Here is a 27,418-nt window from a genome sequence, read left to right as displayed (position 1 = left end):
CACTGCGATCAATAATTAGCAACAGCCGCAATTCAATGCAACTATCTGAGTCAGCACATACAATCAGACCTAAATTTATATATTTTGATCCGTATCTCATCTGACCACATCGCAAACGCGTTCGGCACGCGTAATGGTCACTCAACCTGACCGAATGTACATAGGTGAAACAGGGATGTCTGGTGATCTGTGACTCAAATTGCCTGGTGACAAATGTGTATGCCACTTTCCCCGGGTCGGCACATGACTCGTTTATCCTGGCGAATTCTAGCATCCCTACAGTCTTTTGGGGGGACACCCCTCTGGATGGATGGCTGCTAGGTAATAACGGCTATCCACTGAAAACGTGGTTGATCACACCGTCAACAAGACGGCAGCGTGGTTTTAACAGTGTTTTCAGCAGTGCTCGGTCAGTCATCAAACGCACACTGCGTTCAATAATTAGCAACAGCCATGATTCAATGCAACTGTCTGAGTCAGCACATACAGTCAGACCTATATTTTGATCAGTATCTCATCTGACCACATTGCAAGCGCGTTCGGCACACATAATGGTCACTCACCCTGACCAAATGTCACAGGTGAAACAGGGATGCGAACTAATCAATTAATGTCGCTGTGCCAACCAGAAACAGCCATGACATCCTACAGAGCATATATACTGCATCTATCTCAGAGCACTCGAGAGACAGAGAGAGACAGACACATGAAAAAACGTAAGTGATGATCGTTGTCCGCTATTACCCACATCATTTCATTCCAAATACAAAAGTTATCATTGTAATGCTTAACATTATCTACAAAGATGGAGTACATCATTGCTTTGAGGAGGATGAGGAGGAGGCTGAGGATTTACCATCTAAGGACCTCATATTTAGACATCAGAATCAGAATCAGAATCAGAAATCCCATATGTATCCCTGAGGGGAAATTGTTTTTTGTTGCAGTGCTCCTTTCAAGAATAGAATTAGAATAAAATTAGAAAAGAGAGAGAACGTTATATATAAAAAGCAAATATAAAAACAAAATATTTATATTGAGAATATATGTGTAAACAAAATAAACCACAAAATATATAACACAATATAAAACAATATACTGAGAAAAAATAAACAGTATACAAACAGTAAACAAACGGATGTCATGAGACATGAGTGACGTCAGTCTCCTCCTGGGAGAAGTTTGGACGTCGGACACTTTCCTGTGCGATCTCAGTCATCCTCGAAGGTGAGGCGAGGAGCTGCTGTGATTGGTGAAAATTTGACTCGGCTGTGTCAAACCCACTCCACGCCTTCTCCCCTCCCTCTTTCCAAGTTGCGCTGCTGGGTGGGACTGAGATGAGAATGGGGCGGAGATGCGCCAGCGGTGCAGTGCACGAAAATTCCACAGTCTGCGCTGCCACGCCCCACTGGCGCAGTGGACCTGACTTTGCACTGCGCCTGCAGCGCTCCGGCGGCGGAGTCGAAAATAGAGCCCCCTGTGTTCACGTGGGGTATCCTCCACAGAAAACCCCACTAAAAACATGCAAGAAGATCACCACTTGACTGAATGGTGACAAAGAGGAACTGGGTCCCCGGGCGCCGCCATCGGCTGGCAGCCCACCCCTCCTGGTCTGCCACAGAGAAAGGACTTACCAGGATGGGTCGAATGCGGAGGAACAATTTCACCAAAAAGCATGGCATGTGCATGTTGTGTGTTGCTGTTGTGTTCACCAAAAAAAGCATGTGCAAGTTGTGTGGTGATTAATAAAGATCTTATCTTATCTTATCTTATCTTATCTTATCTTATCTTATCTTATCTTATCTTAACTTATCTTATCTTATCTTATCTTATCTTATTACAAGGAGCACTTTCACCACATCCCAGAGTCTTCAGAATTCAGTGCTAGAGCCCATGGTCTCATGAAACAGTGTATCCAGTCTATCTGAGGTGGGGTCAAATTCTCTGAACCTTGGAGTAACCAGGACAAAATAGGAGAGAAAAGTGGAACAGAAAACTGCTGATGATGTCATTATAAGATTACCATTATTCCAGTCATGTTATTTTATCTTTTCTCATATTTCAGTGTTTTTATGATAACTTTATGGAATCAAATAAAATATTGATACTATGACTGACAATATGTGATAGCTTTAACTGATTTTCGAATGTGCATTACTTATAAACACTGGAGCAAAAATGGACACCATTGTCTTTCTGTCCTTGTGGAATTACATCTTAAGGTCGGTAGAGGGCTTCAGAGTGTCATTAAGAGAGTGCCTCACGAAGCACACCCATTCATGCCACCCTGTCAGCTCTCCTGGATGCTCACCTGCGCCCACAGATTGCTGTCAAGATGGAGGACGCAGACACATCGATACCTCAATAGTGTCCGTCTGCCGGCCAGCCAGCCTGCTGCTAATCCCCAGGGCCGTCCAACTGGTCTCTCCAGCGAAACTACAACCAGCACACTCCACTCTCTGCCTCCACCGCGCTCTGTGGCTTCATCATAATCACCTGGATCATCTTTTGCTGGACTACGTCGCTGCCCATCTATCATCATGTGGATTTTTAATCTGTTCCTTTGGATTGCGCTGTGTTTGACTCTCATGAGCGCAACTGTGCCGCTCCGTTACTTGGTAGCGGAGATGTTACATCTCCGGACATTCTCAAGGACCCATCCACTTCAGCTTGCATCCCACCACTACATTCTCAAATGACCTAGATACACACCCCGAGGCTCTGGACGGAACTTTCAGTACACTTAACACAACAGTAACACAAACATCCACTCCTTCTGGTCCACTAAGCCCCGCCCCCCTTCCGCACTGCCCGTCCTGTCAATCACAGTGTACTGTCCCCTCTGCTCAAAGCAACCACATACACACCACTCACCTGTCTGAAACTCTGTCTGTTGAATATCAGATCCCTCAGTAATAAGGCTCTGTTGATCGCCAACTTTATTGTTGACCATAACCTTGACAGTCTATGCCTCACTGACACTTGGCAACAACCAAATGACTTCTCCCAGCTTAATGAGGCTGGTAAACCCCATGCTGCTGGGAGGGGGGGCGCCCTCGCTCTACTCCACCGTGACAACATCAAAGTCACCGCTGTCACTGTCTCCCATCACTCCTCTTTTGAATGTTTAGCTGTAAAACTCACCCAAACCCACTATCATTGTTACCATCTACAGACCACCAAAACCATCTACTGTTTTCCTGAAAGGGTGGTTGCCGCACAACTACAGTCCCACCTTGACACGAACAACCTCCATGAACCCTTCCATCCAGTTTCCGTCCAAAACACAACACTGAAACAGCCCTGGTCAAAATCACCAACGACCTCCTCTGTGCAGTTGACTCCAGACTACTTACCATTCTCATCCTCCTCGACCTCAGCGCAGCATTCGACACCATCTACCACCCACTGCTCCTGGACCGCCTGGCTGGCATTGGGATCACTGGTGCTGCACTCTCCTGGTTCACATCATACCTCACTGACCGCCAACAATTTGTGCAATTAAGGAATCACAAGTTTGGGTGTTTGGGTGTTTCACTGGGTGTCCGCCAGGGGTCAGTCTTGGGTCCACATCTTTTCATTTACCTCTGGGCACACTCCTCCGTCACCATGGGATCCGTTTTCACTGCTACACCGATGACACAGCTCCTCCTTGAACTGCCACCTTATCGTGGTGGAGGAGTTTGAGTACCCGAATGATCCTAGAGGCTATGTTGTCCGGGGCTTAATGCCCCTGGTAGGGTCTCCCAAGGCAAACAGGTTCTAGGTGACGGGTCAGACTAAGAGCAGTTCAAAAAGCCCCTATGAAAGAAATCAAATCAAGGAAGCGTATGTCGCCAGGATTGGTGTCACCGGGGCCCCGCCCTGGAGCCAGGCCTGGGCTTGGGGCTCGCAGGCGAGTGCCTGGTGGCCAGGTCTTTGCCCACGGGACCCAGCCAGGCACAGCCCGAAGGAGCGACGTGGGCCCACCTTCCCGTAGGCCCACCACCCCCAGGAAGGATCAGAAGGGGCCGGTGCTATGTGATATGGGTAGCAGTCGTGGGTGGGGGCCCCGACGACCCAAACCCTGGACAGCGACTCTGGCTATGGGGACATGGAATGTCACCTCACTGTGGGGGAAAGAGCCTGAGCTAGTGCGGGAGGTTGAGCGGTACCGGCTAGAGATAGTCGGGCTTACCTCCACGCACAGTCTGGGCTCTGGAACCCAACTCCTTGAGAGAGGCTGGACTCTCTTCTACTCTGGAGTTGCCCGCGGTGAGAGGCGGCGAGCTGGTGTGGGCTTGCTTATAGCCCCCCAGCTCAGCCGCCATGTGTTGGAGTTCTCCCCGCTGAGCGAGAGGGTCGCTTCCCTGCGCCTTCGGGTTGGGGATAGGTCTCTCACTGTTGTTTCGGCCTATGGGCCGAACAGTAGTGTAGAGTACCCGGCCTTCTTGGAGTCCCTGGGAGGGGTACTGGAAAGTGCACCAACCGGGGACTCCATTGTTCTCCATTGACCCAAACGTACCGTGAGGGTCTGTTGGGAACGTCTGGCGGAACCCGCTGTCAGGGGAGTTTTCAACTCCCACCTCCGGGAGAGCTTCAACCAGATCCCGAGGGAGGTTGGAGACATTGAGTCCGAATGGACCATGTTCTCCGCTTCCATTGTTGATGCAGCTGTCCGTAGCTGTGGCCGTAAAGTCGGCGGTGCCTGTCGTGGCGGCAACCCCCGAACCCGGTGGTGGACACCGGAAGTAAGGGATGCCGTCAAGCTGAAGAAGGAGTCCTATCGGGCCTGGTTGGCTCATAGGACTTCTGAGGCAGCTGATGGGTACTGGCAGGCCAAGCGCGCGGCAGCTCGGGCGGTTGTAGAAGCAAAAACTTGGGTCTGGGAGGAGTTCGAGGAGGCCATGGAGGAGGACTACCGGTTGGGATCGAGGAAATTCTGGCAAACCGTTAGGCGCCTCAGGAGGGGGAAGCAGCTTTCTGTCAACACTGTTTACAGTGGAGGTGGGGAGCTGTTGACCTCGACTGGGGATATTGTCGGGCGGCGGAAGGAATACTTCGAGGATCTCCTCAATCCCTCTGTCATGTCTTCCGTAGAGGAAGCAGAGACTGGGGACTTGGAGGTCGATTCATTCATCACCGGGGCTGAAGTCACTGAGGCAGTTCGCAAGCTCCTCGGTGGCAAAGTGCCGGGGGTGGATGAGATCCGCCCTGAGTACCTCAAGTCTCTGGATGTTGTAGGACTGTCTTGGTTGACACGCCTCTGCAGCATCGCGTGGCAGACGGGGACAGTGCCTCTGGACTGGCAGACTGGGGTGGTGGTCCCTCTTTTTAAAAAGGGGGACCAGAGGGTGTGTTCCAACTATCGGGGGATCACACTCCTCAGCCTCCCTGGGAAAGTCTATTCCAGGGTACTGGAGAGGAGAATCCGGCCGATAGTCGAACCCCGGATTCAAGAGGAACAATGCAGTTTTCGTCCTGGCCGTGGAACACTAGACCAGCTCTATACCCTCCACAGGGTGCTTGAGGGTTCATGGGAGTTTGCCCAACCAGTCCACATGTGCTTCGTGGACTTGGAGAAGGCATTCGACCGTGTCCCTCGCGTCATTCTGTGGGAGGTGCTCTGGGAGTATGGGGTTGGAGGCCCTCTGTTGAGGGCTGTACAGTCCCTGTACAACCGGAGCAGGAGCTTGGTCCGCATTGCCGGCAGTAAGTCGGACCTGTTCCCGGTACATGTTGGACTCCGGCAGGGCTGCCCTTTGTCACCGGTTCTGTTCATCATTTTTATGGACAGGATTTCTAGGCGCAGCCAGGGGCCGGAGGGGGTTCGGTTCGGGGGCCGGCAGATTTCGTCTCTGCTTTTCGCGGATGATGTTGTCTTGTTGGCTACCTCGAGCCAGGACCTTCAGCATGCGCTGGGGCGGTTCGCAGCCGAGTGTAAAGCAGCTGGGATGAGTCAGCACCTCCAAGTCTGAGGCCATGGTTCTCGACCGGAAAAAGGTTGCTTGCTCCCTTCAGGCCTCAAGTGGAGGAGTTTAAGTATCTTGGGATCCTGTTCACGAGTGAGGGAGGGATGGAACGTGAGATTGACAGGTAGATCGGTGCAGCGGCTGCAGTAATGCGGTCGCTGTATCGGTCTGTCGTGGTAAAGAAGGAGCTGAGCCGAAAGGCGAAGCTCTCGATTTACCGGTCAATCTACGTTCCTACCCTCACCTATGGTCATGAACTTTGGGTCTTGACCGAAAGAACGAGGTCCCGGATACAAGCGGCCGAAATGAGTTTCCTTCGCAGGGTGGCGGGGCACTCCCTTAGAGATAGGGTGAGGAGCTCTGTCACCCGGGAGGAGCTCAGAGTAGAGTCGCTGCTCCTCCGCATCGAGAGGAGTCAGCTGAGGTGGCTCGGGCATCTCTATCGGATGCCCCCTGGACGCCTCCCTAGGGAGGTGTTCCAGGCATGTCCCACCGGGAGGAGACCGCGGGGAAGACCCCGGACACGCTGGGGTGACTATGTCACTCGGCTGGCCTGGGAACGCCTCGGGATCCCCCCGGAGGAGCTGGAGGAAGTGTCCAGGGAGAGGGAAGTCTGGGCGTCCCTGCTCAGACTGCTCCCCCCGCAACCCGGCCCCGGATAAGCGGAAGACAATGGATGGATGGATGGACCGATGACACACAGGTCTCCATCTCTTCCAAACCCACCACTGCCATCCAACCATGTCCCTCATCATCTGTCTTGAAGACATCCGGAGCTGGATGAGCAGGAACTTCCTGAAGCTAAACAGCAATAAAACCGAGGCCCTGCTCATCAGCTCCAAATACACCCTCACAACACACCCCAGCTCCATCCATCACTGTTGACGGATTCCTTGTACCCTTCTCCCCCCAAGTCAAGAGGCTCAGAGTCATTCTTGACAGCACACTCTCATTTGCGCCCCACATTCAGAACATCACCCGGACTGCATTCTTCCACCTCCACAACATCTCCAGACACCGCCAATCACTGTCCCAATCCAGCACCGAAATCCTGGTTCACTCATTTGTCACATCCCGCATTGACTACTGCAACGCCCTCCTCACTGGACTCATCAAACTCAACTGACTGCAAATCATTCAGAAATCGACCGCCTGGATCATCACCCGCACCAAATCATCTGACCACATCACCCCTGTTCTCATCCAACTTCACTGGTTCCACATCACGCCTCAGTGCCATGGGTGCTCGAGCCTTCAGCTGCTCAGCACCCAGATTCTGGAACCCCCCCACACACAAACACACATATAAGACAGTCAGACTCCATCACATCTTTCAAAGCCCAACTCAAAACTCACCTGTTCAAACCTGTTCATATTCCCTCTAACTGGACACTGTACACTTCACTCGTTTTTATGTTGCTGTTTTGTTTTAATGTTGTTTGTAATCTTTTATGCTTTTATTTTCTGTAAGGTGACATTGGGTGACTTGAAAGGCGCCTCCAAATAAAATGTATTATGATTATTATTATTGCAAATAAGGATATAAACACACAATACTGTACTTATTTCAAAGATGGCATTATTTCTGGATTAAAGGTTGGACCTTTCCTGATAGCATAAATCGTATCACATAAGCAATTTTACAGGTGCACTAAATTGTTGACAGCCATTTCTATTTAGTGAATTATCAATAATAAAATCATGCATGAAGATGTGTAATCTGATTGTGTTACCACAAAATCCATCAGATTGATAGTGTCCTATAAAATAATGTATTATCCTATCATCTTTACTGTTGCAACATCAAATCAGTTCTTTGAACGAATATATCCATCCATCCATTTTCTATGCCGCTTATCCCTTTCGGGGTCGCAGGGGGGCCAGAGCCTATCTCGGCTGTCAACGGGCGAGAGGCAGGGTACACCCTGGACCGGTCGCCAGCCGATCGCAGGGCACATACACACACCATTCACACTCACACCTCGGGGCAATTTAGAGTCACCAATCAACCTAATGAGCATGTTTTTGGTCTGTGGGAGGAAGCTGGAGTACCCGGAGAGAACCCACGCATGCACGGGAAGAACATGCAAACTTCACACAGAAAGGCCCGACCCGGGAATCAAACCTGCGACCTTCTTGCTGTGAGGCACACGCACTACCTGCTGCGCCACCGTGCAGCCCTGAACGAATATATATATGTGTATAATATGTGTATATGTACATACAGAACCCAGAAACACATATGTACATAAATTACCTTTGATGAGCTTGTACATGTCCTCACTCATGAATGGTAGCATCGGCTTGTCCGTTTGGTACTGGACAAGGAAGGGGGTGACTTGTTTGGCTATGCTCTGGAAAATCAATGTTTTCACTGGAAACACGGGATCTTGACAGGCTTTCTTGATCTCAGATCTCAGAATCTCTTGATTCTGGTAATTCTCCTTTTGAGACTGCATCCACGTATTTTATTATGTAAGGCCACAACATCAGTCCTCTCTCACAAACCTGCACATTTTCAACCCATCTGTGCTGGCAGAATTTAAGCATGGGTGTAGCGCAACCTGTGACTTTTACGAAGTCTTCTTTGCATGCCGGACTGTTTTTAAACAGCCAGTACAACATGGAAAGGGTATGGTCCACATCCCATCCCGTTGCCCTGTATCCATCCCGAAAAGTATTATGGAGTGTGTGCAGTCCGCATGACCCAATGTTTACCAAGGACTTGTTGACTTTGACAAGTTCAGACTGAGGCAAATCAAACACTTTCCAATTCACATGTCCATCCATTGACAGCTGCACAAGGTTCTTCATTCCGGTTTTGGAGAGTATATTCTGCATCTGCTCAACTATGACCAGGGCAGTTGAATGCCCCAAGAACTCCGAGTCTACATACCAGGTTTTTTCCTGCCCCCCATCCCAAATCCGGATGTGCAGGTCCATCTGTTTCAGATGGAGAGCTTTGTTGAGGCTTTCATCAAACATCATAGCATAACCAGCCTGGTCACCTCTCTTACAATAAGTGATTTGAAGTATGGCACGATTCCAAATGCGGAGATATACGTGCACTTAGTTTCACCACAGCTAAATTTGGCTGCTATTCCGCTGTCAGGAAATATGGTCCTGAAAAGCTCAGCTGTGTTAGCACATGAGCTGTGTGAAAAGTGTGAGTCCACAGTCTTCATTGCCCACATCACCTCAGCTGAGAACAGATCTTAAGATGCGGCGACGAATTGATCCAACGTCAGCAGTTGTCTCCCAGCTACACCGATGCTCGTTGCTGTGCTTGTAAGCATCATCTGCCCTGGTTCTAGCTGGTGTGAAAAATGTACTGATGCCGACAGTCTGTTGAGCCACCTTAAGGTTGTCCTGGTGTTTTTTTCCTTTAGTGTCGCTAACCAACGCTGCTTCCCCCATGTTGCTTACATCAAATGTAGTAGAGCTTACATCCAACACGGTTAGAGTCTGCGTCCCTCTTGAGCCACATCATGCATTTTTCATTTGCAAGCCATACATTATTAAAAACATATTTGCCTGTCATGCTACACTTAACCCTCACTTTCCCACTGCCAACTCTTTTTTTCGTTGCCGACTAGTGGCGTACTCATGTATAATGTGACAAGTGAGTGACGTTCACGCAGCTCGTCTTACCCCGGAATCCTATGGCAAGCCAACTCTGTCAGAAATACACCAAATTCAGTCATGTTTCAACTGCATTACACCGTAAAAAATGCAGTTTTCTCAGATTTCGCGGCGTTTTTTTCACCGCAATGCAGAAGAAAACGACACTTTTTAAATTAAATTCCATTGTATGGGTAAGGTCCACATCCCATCCCGTTGCCCTGTATCCATCCCGAAAAGTATTATGGAGTGTGTGCAGTCCGCATGACCCAATGTTTACCAAGGACTTGTTGACTTTGACAAGTTCAGACTGAGGCAAATCAAACACTTTCCAATTCACATGTCCATCCATTGACAGCTGCACAAGGTTCTACATTCCGGTTTTGGAGAGTATATTCTGCATCTGCTCAACTATGACCAGGGCAGTTGAATGCCCCAAGAACTCTGAGTCTACATACCAGGTTTTTTCCTGCCCCCCATCCCAAATCCAGAAGTGCAGGTTCATCTGTTTCAGATGGAGAGCTTTGTTGAAAAGATAAAAAACGACACTTTTTAAATTAAATTCCATTGTAGTTTTTTTTAAATATCCTAGCTAACTGAAATGCTATTTTAACCAGTTGCTTCTAGTCAGTGGGCCAAAACTGATATTAAAACTTTGTCAGACACTTTGTTACAAGCATAAAACCTAACCAGTATTGATATTTAACCCCTTAACATGTGTTCTAGCCAGGTGATGCACAAAACGGTATATTTTACGCATGTTCTTGGAGGACTTCATTATGGCGTAAAAAGTGGTCTTTTCTTTGTGCATTGCGGCAAAAAAATGCTGCGAATCTGAAAAAAACAGCGTTTTTTATAGTGTAATGAAGTTGAAACGTGACTGTGGGGTATTTCTGACAAGGTTGGCTTGTCATAGAATTCCACTGGAGGCGTGTCCGTTGCGGAATTGCTGCACTGAGTATCCGCTACGTGCTTTGCCGTCTGTCAACACCCACTGGCTGCGTTTGTGGTGTGCAGCCGGTGCAGCTCCGCCAGACAGCGGGAATCACAAGGACCCACGAGATCGATATAGCAGGATGTAGTTTCTATACGGAGAACCAGAAAAACCTCTGGCCTGTTGAATTCAGGCCTGCCTCCGCCCATTATAACGTTTTCAAGGTGTAGTGCAGCCAAATATGATCTGCCGTGAACACGGTGTATTTTACTTTGAAAATTAACCAGATGTTTTGTTTTGTTTCTGGGCACGACTTCCTTTCCCGCACGATCTGATTTGTGCTGAATTGCTGGCTCCAGAGTGCCACAGCTGTGACGGAGCCAAAACGCAGCGCAGCCGCAGCCGCAGCGCAGCCGCAGCCGCAGCCGCAGCGCAGCCGCAGCCGCAGCCGCAGCCGGTGGAATTTAGGGGTTAAAGAACGGAAAGGAAAGTTTTTTTTTTTTTTTAATCTTCTTTTCCAAGTCTGAAAACATTTTTTCAAATTTCATAAATTTTCCAGGAATTTAATGACCGTGGGGACCCTGGATATATGTACAATATTGCTCTGACCCCCTCCCTTTCTCTGCAGATGATACCCAAATTTACATAGCTGTCTCTCTTATCTCTGGCAGGACGGTCAGGATTGGCTACATAGATGGGTGATTGTAATATTACATTTACTTGTTGTCCATGATTCCCTTACTATTTTGAAAAAAAAACAAAAAAAACATCTTAATGACTCAACCCTTATTCAGGAATTTGTCTCCCGGAGATCAGAATACTGTAAGAAGAAGAGAAGTAGAAGAAGAAGAAACGTACTTTTTATTATCACATCACACAGACAGTAAGTTGCACACTACACACCATGCTTCCCGTGAAATTATTTTCTCCGCATTTATCCCATCCTTTCGATCCTCTGCGGCAGACCAGGAGTGGTGGGCTGCCAGCTGCCAGCTGACGCCGGTGCCCGGGGACCAGTTTACCTTTGTCACCATTGATCAGGTGGTTCGAACCTTCTAGCTGTGAGGCGACAGTGTTACCATTTGTCAGTGTTTAAAGCTATAGGATCAAAAACTCACTGCAACTTTAATGACATTGCAACATCTACACCTTCACAGATGGACCTGATTTCAAGTTGTTAATGAATAAAAGAACTGCATGGGTTAGTTCCATGCTACTTATAGCTCACCCTCTTTTACTTTCCAATGGGTCTGGAAGACATTTTTCTTGAGATCTTATTGTCACACTTGATTAGAAAAATCCACATTGAAAACCCATTTATTCACAATATTTGTTATGTGTATTTGTATATCATTGTCTCATTGTTGATCATATTTTTAGATGAATGTAATATTAATTAGCTAAATATTAGGATTGACTATATAGAAACCTGCTTCCTTACTGCTTATCTTGTTATTTCCTCTTCTTCTCTCCTTATGTCACTCATACACCTATTACTCTGCAGACAGAGAGCCATAATTCTGTTGAACCATGTATTCCTTTAGCTCTGAACAGTAATGACTTCATGAGCTTCTTTAATGATAAAATTCTAACTACGTACCACAGTCCTTTAAAGTAGCTGTGATAAAACCGCTACTTACAGATGTAGCGATCTCGAGATCCCCCGCGATGACGTCATTGGCGCGGGGCCAACTCGTAACGCCCCTAAGCTCCATTTGCGGAAACTACCTGCACTCGCTCGATCAGTCCACCAGGAGGAGCAGTCATTATAATTGGTTACCGTGTCAGCTTTGCTGAGTCGTTCATTAGATCTGCACATAGCCTCCACTGCTGTAAGAAAAACTGCTTGTCTAGTAGAGCACCCTGTGCAGTTTTTTAAATAGAATTATGCTTAATCATCCACATTATTGTAGTCCTCGTTCACAAACTTGGATCTGCTCTTCTGCCAATCCTGCCTTTTCCTCCACATCTCTCTCCACCTTTGGAGAGGCCCCCAGCGCATCTCCGCGTGCCGAGTGATTTGTGCCCAGAAAATTAATCATGAATAACAGATGTTGTGCGTCGCGTTTTTCTAGCATTCTGAACTGCTAAACAGTTAAATGTTTAATACTCTGCCTGATTCACGGAGCCACTCTGCTTTTCAGTTGGTGGCTTTCCTGTTTGTAGCGCATTTTAGATTTGCGGGTCGCTATTTGATGCGGTTACCAGCAATACGCAGAGTCCTGTATGTGTGTGTACTGTATATTACTGGACAGAAATCATTTACAGTGTGCTGAAGAGGGAGGGACGGGAGGATGAAATGCCAATTTCAGCCTGTGATCTGTTAATGTCTGACTGAACAGCCTCATGGAAGTGATATTTTACAGTTCTACATATTTTAATCTACCGAAATTCGTTAAAACAAGTCACTTGGTGGACCTTTCAAGTCATGTCATTGAGCTGAAAGGTTCCAGATTTCGTTCGCCTTCACAGGCGGCTGCGGAGCGCCGCAGACGGCTCGCACTGCGCACTGCGATGTTCAACATCATAGGCTTAATATACTGTAGTTAATTATCACTGATCTTTTTCATCGCTCTGTCTGTGTGACTGTCTGTGTCCTCCTCTCTGTGTCTCTGTTTCTTTTTTCAGACTGTTCACGCAATGAATATAAACAGTAGCTATTAAAAAAAAAGTTATAGTCGCGGGAAAACATAGTACTCAGAAGCACACCAAGAATTCATTTTTTTACGCCAGGCGTTGTGCACGCGTGTGTGATATTAATATTGTGCCGCTGCACCTCAAATAAGTGTTTTTTTGGGAAACGGAAATGTTCAACATGACTTCATCATGTTAGACCAGGCAGACAGGTTCTTACTACAACATCAACTCTCCCTCAGCAGCCAGCGAGCCTCATCCCCCGCACGACACCTACATTCAATCATGAATAATCCTAATGGGCCAATCAGACCAATGAAAAAAAACAATGTCGTGGGGCATAAAGGGCCAATGGGCCGATGTAGATGGGCCAATCTACTTGTTTTTATTGGCCCAATCAGTTAACACACACACATGAAAACGGCCAATAAACAGTGAAATCAGTATCATGAGTATTTCTCAGATGATGATTTCTGTATCTATCTAATCCGTGGCATGCAATATTTCACCCCAATTTTGGATAAAGTATAAATCCAATTGTTTCATTGTTTCATATTTTGAAGTATTTCCACACAAAGCTGGTGGCAGACAGCACATTATGCATGTAAATAAATAAATAAATATAAAGGCGACTAAATTGACATTAGACATTGAAAAGTTTGTGATCCTTCTCTAGGCTGTGATATTTTGTTGATTCTTCATAATTTCCGGAGTAAAAAATGCATTCTTGATGTGCTTTTGAGTACAAAGAAGATGCACATGATTTAAAATGCTTCACACTTAGACATCAGAAGCAAACACAGTTTTGCATCACAGAAGTTTACATTTCAGCTGTCGTGGCCAAATCTCTTGTTACCTTATTAAGCTCTTCTGCACAGTGTGACATCTATTTTAATTATTAGAGAGCTGCTCTAATGGCCACTGATAGACAGTCCATCCTATTCTATAAACTGTTGGTGGTTTGTGAACTTCACTGCATTTGTGCATTTGAAGCGATTAACTCCCGGCACATTTCAGAGCTGAGTAAACCTGTAGTTTCACTGACACATTGCGCATCATCACCACGGGCGTCATGATGTTCTCCTGTCTGTCACTCTGTCAGGCATGTGTAGTGTCGAGCCATCCGCGTTGTTGGCTGAAAAGTCATTATTTGCATTACAGTGTATCCTTTGTTCTAACTCAATGGATGGTCGCCAGCCAAACAGGCTCCCAGCCCCCACTGTCCCACAGACTAGCTATGGCCAGTAAAATAGGTGGAGGGCTGAGAGGAGCGCGTACCTCCAGTAATTAAAAATCAATTTGTGCCACAGATATTAATATTGTGTCGCTGGCTACTTTATAGACTTCACTAAATGTTTCCATTACACTTAATTACATTTATGGATAAGCCAACTTTCCCACCTCCCTCATGCATCAAAATGTATATTACCAGTCCGACCAGGAAATCTTGCAATTGCAAAAATTAGCGCATATTCAACCAATACTAATATGACTGTCTACTGGCCGCTTCCTGGTCTATTTTTGCCGAGAGCCGCGCGCCTGTTGCGGAAAACATAGGCGAGCCCTGGAATCTCCAGATGACGCGCTCTGCTCCTGCAGCTCTGTCTCTGTTCCAGCGCATGTAAAGTAAAATTAGGTCATCATTTTTGTTGATAATTATCAAAAGCAAACTCTATGTACATACATAGAGTTTGCAACAGATGGAGCCTGTTTATTCTTGGAGTCACAGGCTGTTTTGTAAAGCTACATCACTTTTATGACTCAGGAATGATTTTGTAACTTTTTTTTTTTCGAAGTTATGTTTTGGGCTTTTTGGCCTTTAGTGTATAGGACAGCTGAGGAGCAGCCATAAAAGTGGTTCAGGAGAGGGAAGATGACATGCAGCAAAGGGCTGAAAGAGGGAATCGAACCCGTAGCTGCTGCAGAGAACTTCATACATGGGGCAGATGCTCTACCAACTGCACCAAATGATTTCGTAACTTTGAGCAGATGCTTCTCATTCTCAAGTCAAAACTTTTTTTTTTTTTTAAGATGGGAACTGAATCTTTTCGACTGTTTCTGTAATGTGAAGTATGCTTATTATCATATAGGAAGTGATTATATACAACTTTTTTACACGAGTTTGTTTTTTTTGATCGCAACAATCACAAAAAAATTCATACAGTATATTGTAAGAGAAAAACTAAGGAATTTCCTGTTTGCAAATCGAAAATATGCATTAAAACAGGCTGATGGAAACACACATTTATGACTTTTTTAAGACTTTGTGCGAGAAATATTTTTCTAAGTTGATTTAAATAATCAACGTAAAATAGTTGAGTAACTGTGACTGCCTAACTACAAATAAGCCTACTAAAGCAGATGAATGTAGTGGAGTAAAAATCTTTGCCCTTGAGATGTGTTCCTGTGAGGGACACGCCATCTCCTGGTGACACCCTGCAATTGAATGAAGAGGCGTGTTTATAGTGGATTCTGGGCACACCCCCAAGAGGAGGGGGGGGACTGGTAGCTGGCTGGCAGCCGGCTGGGAGCCAGCTGGGAGCTGGATGGCCTCTGGCTTGGAGGGGAATTTCGAGGCTGCTGCATCTGTAAAAAGCCTACTCTTGATCCAGGGGTTTTAGCCAACTATAGACCAATATCCAACCTTCCCTTTCTCTCAAAAACTCTTTAGAAAGCAGTTGCTAATCAGCTGTACGACTTTCTAAACAATAATAGTTTATTTGAGGATTTCCAGTCAGGATTTAGAGTGCATCATAACACAGAGACAGCACTGGTTAAAGTTACAAATGACCATCTAATTGCATCTGATAAAGGATTTGTCTCTGTACTAGTCTTATTGGATCCTAGTGCTGCATTTGACACCATTGACCATGGTATCCTATTGCAGAGACTGGAACACTTCAATGGCATTAAGGGAACCGCACTAAGCTGGTTTAAATCCTACTTGTCAGATCGCTCTCAGTTTGTACACGTTAATGACGACTCCTGTGCTCGCTAAAGTCATCTATGGAGTTCCGCAGGGTTCTGTGCTTGGGCCAATTCTATTCACTTATATATGCTTCCTTTAGGTAAGATTATCAGGAAGCACTCAATAAATTTTCATTGCTATGCAGATGATACCCAGCTATATTTATCAATGAAGCCAGAAGAAACCAGTCAGTTAACTAGACTACAAGCATGTCTTCGGGACATAAAGACCTGGATGACCTGCAATTTTCTGATGCTAAACTTGGACAAAACTGAAGTGATAGTAGTAGGCCCTAAACATCTTAGAAACTCACTTTCTGATGACGTAGCAGTTATGGATGGCATTGCGCTGGCCTCCAGCACCACTGTAAAGAATCTGGGAGTTATCTTTGACCGGGACATGTCCTTTCACTCCCGTGTAAAACAAATTTCAAGGACTGCCTTTTTTCACCTACGTAATATTGCAAAAATCAGGCATATTTTGTCTCAAAATGATGCAGAAAAACTAGTCCATGCATTCGTAACTTCCAGGCTGGATTATTGCAATTCCTTACTATCAGGCTACCCAAATTCGTTGGTGAATATTCTCCAGTTGCTCAAGAACGCTGCAGCACGTGTTCTGACAAAAACCAGGAAGAGAGATCATATTTCTCCAATACTAGCCACTCGGCACTGGCTCCCTGTAAAGTTGAGGAATAGAATTTAAAATTCTGCTCCTTACTTACAAAGCCATAAATGGCCAGGCACCTTCTTATCTCATAGTAAGAGCTCATAGTACCTTATTACCCCACTCGATTACTGCGTTCCCAGAATGCAGGTCTGCTTATGGTTCCTAAAGTCTCCAAAAGCAGAACAGGAGCCAGAGCATTTAGCTATCAAGCTCCTCTCCTCTGGAACCATCTTCCAGTCTTTGTCCGGGAGGCAGACACTGTCTCTACATTTAAGAGTAGGCCTAAAACTTTCCTTTTTGATTAAGCTTATAGTTAGGGCTGGCTCAGGCTTGTCCTGGACCAGCCCCTAGTTATGCTGCTATAGGATTAGACTGTCGGGGGAACTCCAAAGATACACCGAGCTCCTCTGTCTTTCTCTCCCTCTCCATCTGCACGCTTTCATGTCCTACCATGTGTGTTACTAACTTAGCTCCTTCCCCGGAGTCTCTGTGCTTTGTCGTCTTACAGGTTCCCATGGACAGTGGCTGAATCTGGATTGTGGATTACAGCTACGTCTCCTGCCTTGGCCCTGCCTGACATCCACTGCAACTGCTACTACTGTTATTACATTCACTGTCACTGTTACTGTGACTGCATGTCTGTCTGTCTCTCTCTCTCTGTCTCTCTCTCTCTGACTGCGTTTCTGTCTGTCTCTCTCTGTCTGTCTCACTCTCCCTCTCTTGCTCTCCCTCTCTGACTCAACCGGTCGAGGCAGATGGCCGCCCACCCAGAGCCTGGTTCTGTCTGAGGTTTCTGCCTGTTAAAAGGAAGTTTTTCCTCGCCACTGTTGCCAAGTGCTTGCTTATGGGGGAATTGTTGGGTCTCTGTAGATAAAAGAGCTCGGCCTATACCAGCTCTGTATGGAAAGTGTCCTGAGACAACTTCTGTTGTGATTTGGCGCTATACAAATGAAACTGAATCGAATTGAATTGAATACTCACTTATCATGTCTTCCTAACCATCATTCTTGCCTCTCTTCATCCTCAATTGCTGTTGTTTCTTTGTGTCTCACTCTTTGCCTGTCTCTGCCCAACATACCTTAACTAAGCTCCTACCATCCCCTGGGCTTGTTTCTACAGTGGTACCTATGTCTCTGCAGACTCCCTTAAACATCCCTCTCTGTATCTCTTCCTCCATCTCTCTCTATGATTCCTTATTCCCCACTATGCACAAACAAGGCCCATTGCTGTTTAGTGTCAGGGTCTGCTGATCTGCCCCTCTGTCTTCCTGAGCTAACAAACACAAAAAGTGTCTGATTTATTCCACCTGTCTCCTCCTCCTCATCGTCTGTGTACTTTTTTTTTTTTTTGTTTAATGCCTCAGCTCTTGTACTACAGGGAATACCTTTCTTGGACTCCTTTAGAGACACAATGTGGGTTGTTTTTTAAAGTCACTCCTTTTAAAGTCTACTTCTCTCTTTCAACTCTTTTCATTCAGTGACCTCCATTTTCCACATCTGTCACCTCTTTTTCTTCAAAGGCAATGGTTGCTGTCTTTTTGAGTGCATTCATTTTTTTTCACACACCTATTTGTGGAGAATTTTTAGTCCGTCCATCATTAGTTCACTCCTGGTCTCCTCTCTTCTCCATCAGAAACAAAAGTCATTCACCCACTATGAGCAATCTATCAACAGTGTAATATGTCTCTTTCTACCCCCGAGAGCCCTATGATAACTGGGAAAAAGTTTAACTCACAGAATTGCCAGGTGTAAGTTAACTGATGCTGCTTTGCTTTTCCTTATTTTCATTGATATGAAAAGTAGCAGAGCACAACTCGAAATCTAACAAATCAGTCAGGATCAAAACTAACAAAACATTGCCACTCAAAGATAAATGGTCTTCTACCACTTTTCAGCTAGAATCTATCATCAGTGTAATGAAACCAGCAACAATTGAAAATTTATATAAGTGTGAGGTTCAAATGCCAATCAGCAGAGAGAATACATGACTGCATGATAGGATTCAATAATATACACACACACAGAAATATATATATATATATATATATATATATATATATATATATAGAGAGAGAGAGAGAGAGAGATAGAGAGAGAGAGAGAGAGAGAGAGAGAGAGAGAGAGAAAATGTACAAGCCCACTTCCAAAAAAGTTGGGGTGTTATGAAAAACAGAATGTGATAACTTGCTAATCCAGCTAACAACCTTCATCATCACATGGTTAACCTTGTGAAACAGTAACAGTTTACTTAGGTTTAAGAACCAAGACCACTCGGTTAGATCATCCATCCATCCATTTTCTATACCGCCTATCCCTTTCGGGGTTGCGGGGGGGCTGGAGCCTATCCCAGCTTCAACGGGCGAGAGGCGGGGTACACCCTGAACCTGAATCACCAGCCGATTGCAGGGCAACATGCAAAGACAGACAACCATTCATACCTAGGGGAATTTTAGTCACCAATCAACCTAATGAGCATGTTTTTGGTCTGTTGGAGGAAGCTGGAGTACCCGGGGAGAATCCACACATGTACGGGAAGAACATGCAAACTTCACACAGAAAGGCCCCGCCCGGGGATCGAACTGGCAACCTTCTTGCTGTGAGGCACAGAGATAGTGCCCACTTGCTCCACCGTGCCGTCCTCGGTTAGATCATTTGGGTTAAAAACATTACTGCATTACTGTTTCTTGCTTTTTATACTATGTCTCCTGACTTCCTCCTTTGTATGAGGTCATAATTACTACAGCCACTAGAGGTCTGTATCTAAACAAGCCTAATGCATTTTGGAAAGAAGTCCAGAGGACTGATGATGATAAAATTAGATTCAATGAATGAATTCAATTAAATACCAGCTAATGCTGACACAGTCTTTAAAAAAGTTGACGATGACCAGAGAATGGCTCCAGAGCAGGGTAATGATCCTAAACACACCGCTAAATCCACTACTACCTCAAGAGGTTAAAGCTGAAGGGTTTACCACGGTCCTCACAATCCTCTGACCCTGAACATTATCAAAAATCTATGAAAAGACCTCAAAAGAGCAGTGCATGCAAAACAGCCCAAGAATATCATGAAACTAAAAGCCTTTTGCAAGAAGGATGAGCAAATAACCCCCAAACAAGAAGTGAATGACTCTTAGCTGGCAACAAAATGCATTTACAAGCTATGACACTTGCCAGAGGTGGTGTTACTAAATACTGACCATGCAAACATCTGCCTCTGGCTCTTTTCCTTTTTTGTTATTTTGCAACTTTAAAAGACAGACAAATGTGTAAAATGTCTTTTACTGGCTTAACTATTTCAGTAACAGAAATTTTGATCTGGCATGCCAAAATAACTGCATGCCACTGTACTCGTTATTGTTGCTTCTCATTATTGTGGTCACACCTCCTTCATTAGGAGAGGCTGTTTCTGAGCGGTTCATTTCCAGATGCTTCCTGACACGCTCTTGGAGGGGAAGAGAAATGCATATTTTTCTGCTGACATTGTAGAAGTATTCCTTTTCTATCTATCTTTCTTGTAACTGTTCTATATCTTCTCTCCATTCTCCTGCCTGTTTCCTCCTTAAGAGACTAAGTACCTAAGTTCATTCCTTTTTAACTATTACATGCCATTCTCCTCTCCTCTTTTGAGGGAAGGTGGACCGTTTGTAAAAACATTCTTTGTGGTTGGTTGTTTTCCTCACTTACTTTGTGACAGTACATTTTACACAAGAGGAAAAGAATCAATTCGTGTTGCTTACTTTGTTTGACCAGCATTTTAGGCAATCCCAGTTACCTTGCCTTGTATGTGTAAATAACAGAGAAAAACCGGTGTGTATTTGCATGCAACATCATTTTTCTTTTCATTTATATGCAGAGTTGAGGAGCTTTTCAATCACAGTACCTCCTTGAGAGAGAGTGTGTGATTTGGTTGTGATGTGGTTTTCCTTGACTATATTGTAATAACACAGAGATTACACACATGTAGCACTACTTTTTTCTTCTTTGTGTCACATTTTGTAAAATAATACTGGTGACATTTTAGTCTTGTTCTTCATTAAATATAGTGAATACACCTGAAAATTGATACTCACAAAGTGATGATACAGTGATCATACATGCAGTAAAAGTCTGTGAAAACAATGCTTTTGTTGAATATATGTATATGTTTATATTATACTGTAGTTAGTGATGTGTGTAAGCATGAGTATATGGCTTTCTGCGTGTCATCCTTAACCTTATCCAGGTAAGTGTAGCTCCACGTCTTTCCATCAGCAAAGACTCTGGAAATGATTCTTCCCTGACTGTCGTACTCCCACTTCTCTGTGGTTGGGCCCCTCTGAAGGCCGGTCACCTGTCCCGTACTGGACACACACACACACACACACACACACACACACACACACACACACACACACACACACACACACACACACACACATGCAATTATAAGACTGATATCTGGTCCATTTTAGGAAGTATAATATTCAAGTTGTTTGTTTGCAGTTAAACTTGACAGTGGCATTAATGACACTCTCAGTGTTTTAGTGCTACAGCCCTGTTGTTCCTGTCAAAATGTCTGTCATTTGTCAGTCTCAGAGGCTGTTGAAAGCTGCATGTTCCATACAATCCCAAAACATATACAACGTTGACTGAGGTACCATGAAGTGAATAAACCCATAACAGTTTCATGACATTCTCAAACCTACTGTATTGAATCTGTATCTACCAAAACTATGGCCCACTGGACATATGGGGCCTAACACCTTTATTTATATGGCCAAAAAGTTAAATTCTGATCAGAATCAGATTTGGCTGCTGTACCAAAATGCAGTTTCTATTGAAACCGATAGATGTCACTATGGACACACTGAATGTGTGCATTTTCCATACCAAAGAGGCTTTGCAAGTCCACAGTGTTTTTACATTCTCTACTATACTTCGGCCCCTTGTGGTGAAAAAAAATGTTCAAAACATGTTCAAACCTCAGGCCAACAGTACAATCCACCACAACCTCAAGAATAAACACTAAGTTGAATTATTACTGACAGTGTGAACAAAAACTGAAATTTTATAAGCTTTGTAAAAGTAGAATTCATGGCAGAGCTGCTGCTTTGGATTACATTAGATTGTACAGGAATGCCTAATAAACTGTGTAGTAGGCGCTTCCCCACATGCCAAGATTTCTGTGAAAATGACAAAATATGTGTTGTGTTCAAATTCAAGATTCCATTGAGAAGGACATGAACCGGAACTCAAAGTTTTTCTCTGTTCATGTGGAAGAAGTACAGGAGGACATGCAGTTGGAGCTTATTGAAATGCAATGTGATGACACTCTCCCCGACCAGCAGCTTATGCTGTCAGAGTTCTACATGGGTTTGGAAAAAAGCAGATTTGCCTAGATGAGGCATCATGTCAAAATGATGCTCAGTTTATTTGGCTCTATTTATACATGGAAGAAAACATTTTCTCTTATGACACTGAACCAAAGCAGACTGAAATCCAAGATAACTGACAATCACCTCTCTGATATACCTTGAATCTCCACGACAAGACTTACACCTAACCTGGCAATTCTTCAGTCCAAGGCTCAGCATCACTGTTTCCAATATTTACTGGTGTAAAATTTAAAAGTGATAAAGTCATCTTACTGCAGACAAGACAACACACCGCAAAGTGCTTATAACTAACTAAATAAATACCCTGGTACAGAATGGCTTACCTAGAGTATGTCAAGTTAACTGACAGTAGCTTGCTGCTGGGAACCCAGAGAGTTGGATGGCCTTGGGTGTCATAGATGATCTTCAGCAGGAACTTCCTGTGGTCATCATAAATTTTCTCTGTTCGCAGTGTCCGATCATAATCCACAGACAGCAAGTTCCTACCATTCACCTGAAACGATGGAGACACACAAATATCCACTGAATAAGGAAACTCTTGTGATCATATAAATCTTTTATTGGCTGAAACATGAAATCAGAAGCCGAAACTGATTGTATTACGCAGCGATGCTCAATCCGTGCTATGCTCCTGTCAAAGGTTGAACACAACTAAAAGCCTAAAGCTTGTTAAAGGCCCCCATATGCTAAAATGTTGACTTCCCACAACACAAAAGTGTTAGATCTAAAATCACTGGCTGATTCTTGGAGTCATAGCAGTAGAGGGATTTATATTAAGTTTTTCCAGAGGGTGGTAACAGGGGAAAGGTTATGAGATCATTAAAACCAAAGGGGTTATCTTCCTGAGCACATGAATGTAATGAGCAAATCTGCTTGTTATGAGATATTTTGTATGTATTTTGTCAGTGTAAGTGCGGCACTAGAAGAAAGTGGAGTATCCAAAATAGACAGACTTGGTCCTCTGCGGAGCATGAATATGCTCCGTTTTTGTGTCCAAGTAGAAATTAGTGCTGGAACAAAAGTCAAGAGGTTTCTAAAAACTACAGGAATCATACAGCAAAGCTGAAAACTACCTGCACAGACAGACCCACCAGTCAACTGCTCAGCCTTAGCCAAACTGCTTGGTTTTGAACTTTAGGACATATTAGGTCATCTTTGACCAAATTAAATAAATACTTTGAAATTGATTATGCAGAATCAGCTCAGTATGTTCTTTTAAATTACTGGTGTTCAAAAAGAAGTGCAAAGAATGCTTCATAATGAAGGGTTACCCTCCTGGCTAAACAACCAAGTGATCACTCAGCCCAGGTGTTAAATTCTTAGCTGTTCAATTCAACATCTGCACCTCAGCCACTAAATTAGAAAAAAAATCTGATCCAAGACCCATAAAATGCTGTAGCTTCACAAAGCCAGCTAGCCACTCTTTATTGCTTTCTAAATTACTTGTTATTTGTTCAAACTCCAATTTACAAAGACAGATAACCCAGGTTTGACACTTAACTCATCTTATGAGTTGTTTTACAGACCTGTTTCATTAAAGAGAGAGTCCTGCTGGAAAATGTTCAATGGTAATTTTCAACTTTTTATTCAGCCACTAAATCATTTGTAAATTAGCACCTGTTGAATGCAGTGAGGTGAATAAAGGTAGCAGAGAAGGAGGCTACTGGGATGGTGGAAGGTGGATGAAAAATAAGTCCACTGGGATAACGGCCAAAAGGTATGCAGATTGTGAGTCGCACCATACCAGCGGAAACTAATCATTTTGCAGATTGGCATGACTTATCATGTTCATGTGGAAGCAAGCAAACCGTGACTCTTCTTTCAATGCTAACACTAAACAGGACTCTCTGATTGTCCTGTCTTCCCTTTGCATAGGGTGTGTACTTTCAGTCTACATTAATGAATGGTTACATTATTGAACCTAGCCAGAGGGTACATTACCTAGCTATCTAGTATAGAGAGGCTCTACTTGAAGCATTTCTGGGGTTTATTTACAATTACAGTTATGGTCATCAACTCAGTCTGAAGCCAATTTCAGCAAATTATGAATTTCTCCATACTGTAGCTATTACTTGGTCCTTGTAGTTTGTATGACAGCTGAGCCCCTGAACTGGCTCAGCTGTCATACAAACTAGTTTGATTGACTGTATGTCCTTCACACATGTTCTTTTTTCCCCCACGTTGCCCACTTTATGGCCTTGGCACCACTATATCAGTTTCTGGCCCATTAACATCTTGGATCTTTTATTATTATACCCTTTGTAAAATCTCATGTGTTTGTGTACTACCACTTCATTTTTGTGAGAAGCAATTGAAGTAAGTGAGCTTCAGAGTTAAGACTTAATGACAGAAAATGAGGTCACATTGCCTGGCTTTCACACCCAAATGTTTAATTTAAGGGTGAGAACTTGGGTCTGTTGTTAAGATTGGAACTGTAATAATAAGGTATTTATTAAAGTTATTTATTATTTTAATCATTTAAATATTATTCAGAATATTAAACATTCATATTCATAAACATATTGATTAATTTGATCTGGCGCCGATTAGACTGGTCAGTCTGATGCTCTTAGCCTAAGACAAACAATTCAAGTGTAGCATGGAATGGGCTCCCGAGAATGTTGAGCTGCATCCTTAGAATCAAGTCTCTCATCCATACAAAATTGACAAACGTGATGATGGAAGTCAAGATCATGATGTAATAATCACATAATAAACAAATATATCTAGAAATTAGAAATCCACTAAATGTCATACATGATCAATTTCTCAGCACGTCAAACTGGGGAGCCTTGACATTCTGGATTTGGCAGTAGCTGTTTTCATTATTTCATCCAACAAGCAACTTAAACATGCAGTTTGAACTTGAATCTTGCGCACAATGCACATTCGTCAATAGGATCAACACACCATATAAACCCAGTACGAGTATTAGCATTTAGTAGAAAGGCTGGATTAAAGTTCAGCGCTGTTCATTTAGTCCCACAATCACCTCATCATCATTAACGTCTTAAATTTGCATCTTGTTGCTACTGCAGGGCAGCCGGATCGTTATTGTGTTAGTGAAGAAAAATTGAATCAAAGTGAATCACAAGCATGTAGCTGACATACTCAGTATACATACTCTACAGTATGCTCACCGTTCCACACCCATCTACAAAAACACATCCTGTTTACCTGCAACTTGAAGCTTGCTGACAATACAACACTCCCCATTACTTCTAGTGGACATGCTGTTACATTCATTAGGGTTTATTGGCCCATGCTGAGAATGGCACCACTGCATGGATCAAACACTCCAGGGGCCACATGACTGCACACTTTTCCCCTATTAGGCTGGGCTAGTTAGATAGCACTTCATGTAATATTCAAGCACTGCAGAAAAATCACTGTCCCTTCCTTCTGTCCTAATAGCTTTTAAGAACAACAGACAATTTCATAATAGGGTTAGGTGAAGATAAAAACGTAACATCCTATTTGGATGTTACGGTGGGCACTGGCACAAGGGAGAAAAGGAAGAAGCAACGTCTTGTTAAAAAGAGCTGTTTAAAATGAAGTCCAAGCAGGGTTAAAAGAGAGTCCTCCCTGTAGAAAATCCTTTAAGAAACAATAAAAAGTTAAAAGAGTAAGAAACATAAATAAGACGATAAAAATAAGGTGGGACTGTTATGTAAATTTTCATCGGTGGTCCACAGCACAGGTAGGGCAGTCAGGATACCGTGTGCTTGTGTGAAAACAATGTTTTTTCTCAAGATTCCTGGCTTACTTCCCGATGTCTTATTCCCCGAAGTTGAGGTAAGAAATAGGGTTAGGGTTAGGGACTATAGACTCAAACAGAAACCCCCCCATGCCTCATACTGTGCTGCTCACAGAGGGGCAAATTGATAAGAGTCACATGACTCAGTGGTTTGTGGGTACTTTTGCCTTATGGCACGAAGGCTCTTGATTTACAACTAACAGCCAGCTGGGGCCACTCTGTGTGTATGTGTATGTTCTTCCCACGTCTGCATAGGTTTCTCCTTCTAACAATCCAAAAATATGAAGGTGAATTTCAAACTTTGAATTGCATGTAGGTATCGCTGTGTTAGTCTATACAGGATTTGCTGTGATAGACTGGCCACCCGTAAACAGGGTACCCTCTGACTGAAGTGTTGCCACCCATTCTAAAATAAGTCTCTTAAATCTTAAGGTAATTAAATTAGTCCCTATTGGACCACATGGACAGAGCCATACTCATAATTCAGTTTAGAAATAATGACAGTGTTTGTAGGTTACTAGTCAGTAGTGAAGCTGTGTATTGTTTATGGAAAGGTCCAGCTGCAGAGCACTCACTCTGAGCTTTCTCCCAAAGACGATGACTTTTCCCCGTGTCTGTTCCTTCCTGAACCTCCACTCCACCAGGTTCTGGCCATTCTCTCCCGGCAGCGTCATGTTGCGTCGGGCTACAGTGGGGTTAGCCGCACCTACAAATGGATGTGAATAAGACATGAATACCAGCAATATTTCATAGTGAAAAAGTCTAAACCAGACTATCCAAAGACAAAAAAAAAGCCACTAATCAATATGTGCTGTTCATGTGCTACATCTGCTGTGTGTCACATCTGACATCTGCTCCACATTCCAGAGTGGATTTTGATCATTTATGGAAGTGATTAGTCTCTCTGGAGGGTTTCATGTATCTGTACCAGTGTATACAGTGTCACTTCAGACTGATGTTTCTATCAAAAGACAGGGTTTGTGTGTGGTTTAAGTCTTCTAATGTAGCCCAAGGCATGTAAATTGCATATCATATGAGTCACTTTTCATTGCTAACAAAAATTTTCCAGCATGCTATAGTGTTGTAACTTTTGACTATCATATGAAAGTCAATCTGCAGAGACTTGACACCTTAGTTCCATTACTGTTTTAAGTGCTATGAAGTTATACTGCTGCACTTTGGCAGTTCAGCTGCAAATGCAGACTTGTTAATTTAAAAGGTCTGCACTACATAACAATGCAGTAATAACACAATATAAACAGGCATGTGTATTAAGACAGATGACCTACAATAAATTCAGCATTTTTCAAATCTGTACACATTGATTTTTACACTTCACTGTGATTAATGCACCAGAGGCTATGTAGAGAGTGGGAAGAAATCGACATATTTGAGTCTTAAACATTACTGTGGTGCTTTAGAAATGAAGTAGAGATGATTTGCAGTAAATGGACTTAAATGTAGCAAGACTTGAGAGATGATCAGATCAAAGCATTAAGATGGCATTT

At 44.0% G+C, this 27,418-nt stretch overlaps 1 protein-coding gene across 2 annotated transcripts in view; it reads right to left on the bottom strand.

The window, feature by feature from the left end:
* tenm3 (teneurin transmembrane protein 3) overlaps positions 1-27,418 on the bottom strand; it is a 327,457-nt gene that overhangs the window by 20,432 nt on the left and 279,607 nt on the right. For both annotated transcript variants that reach the window (XM_070970867.1, XM_070970875.1), the window contains 3 exons: positions 26,486-26,616; positions 22,477-22,646; positions 20,992-21,118 (listed from right to left, as the gene is read on the bottom strand). In XM_070970867.1, the coding sequence (XP_070826968.1) occupies positions 20,992-21,118; positions 22,477-22,646; positions 26,486-26,616 (428 nt within the window). The remainder of the gene's footprint in view (positions 1-20,991; positions 21,119-22,476; positions 22,647-26,485; positions 26,617-27,418) is intronic.

Source organism: Chaetodon trifascialis, chromosome 2, assembly GCF_039877785.1.
Source record: "Chaetodon trifascialis isolate fChaTrf1 chromosome 2, fChaTrf1.hap1, whole genome shotgun sequence".
In the NCBI taxonomy this organism is placed as follows: Eukaryota; Metazoa; Chordata; class Actinopteri; order Chaetodontiformes; family Chaetodontidae; genus Chaetodon; species Chaetodon trifascialis.
This window is presented reverse-complemented; position numbering and strand designations above follow the sequence as displayed.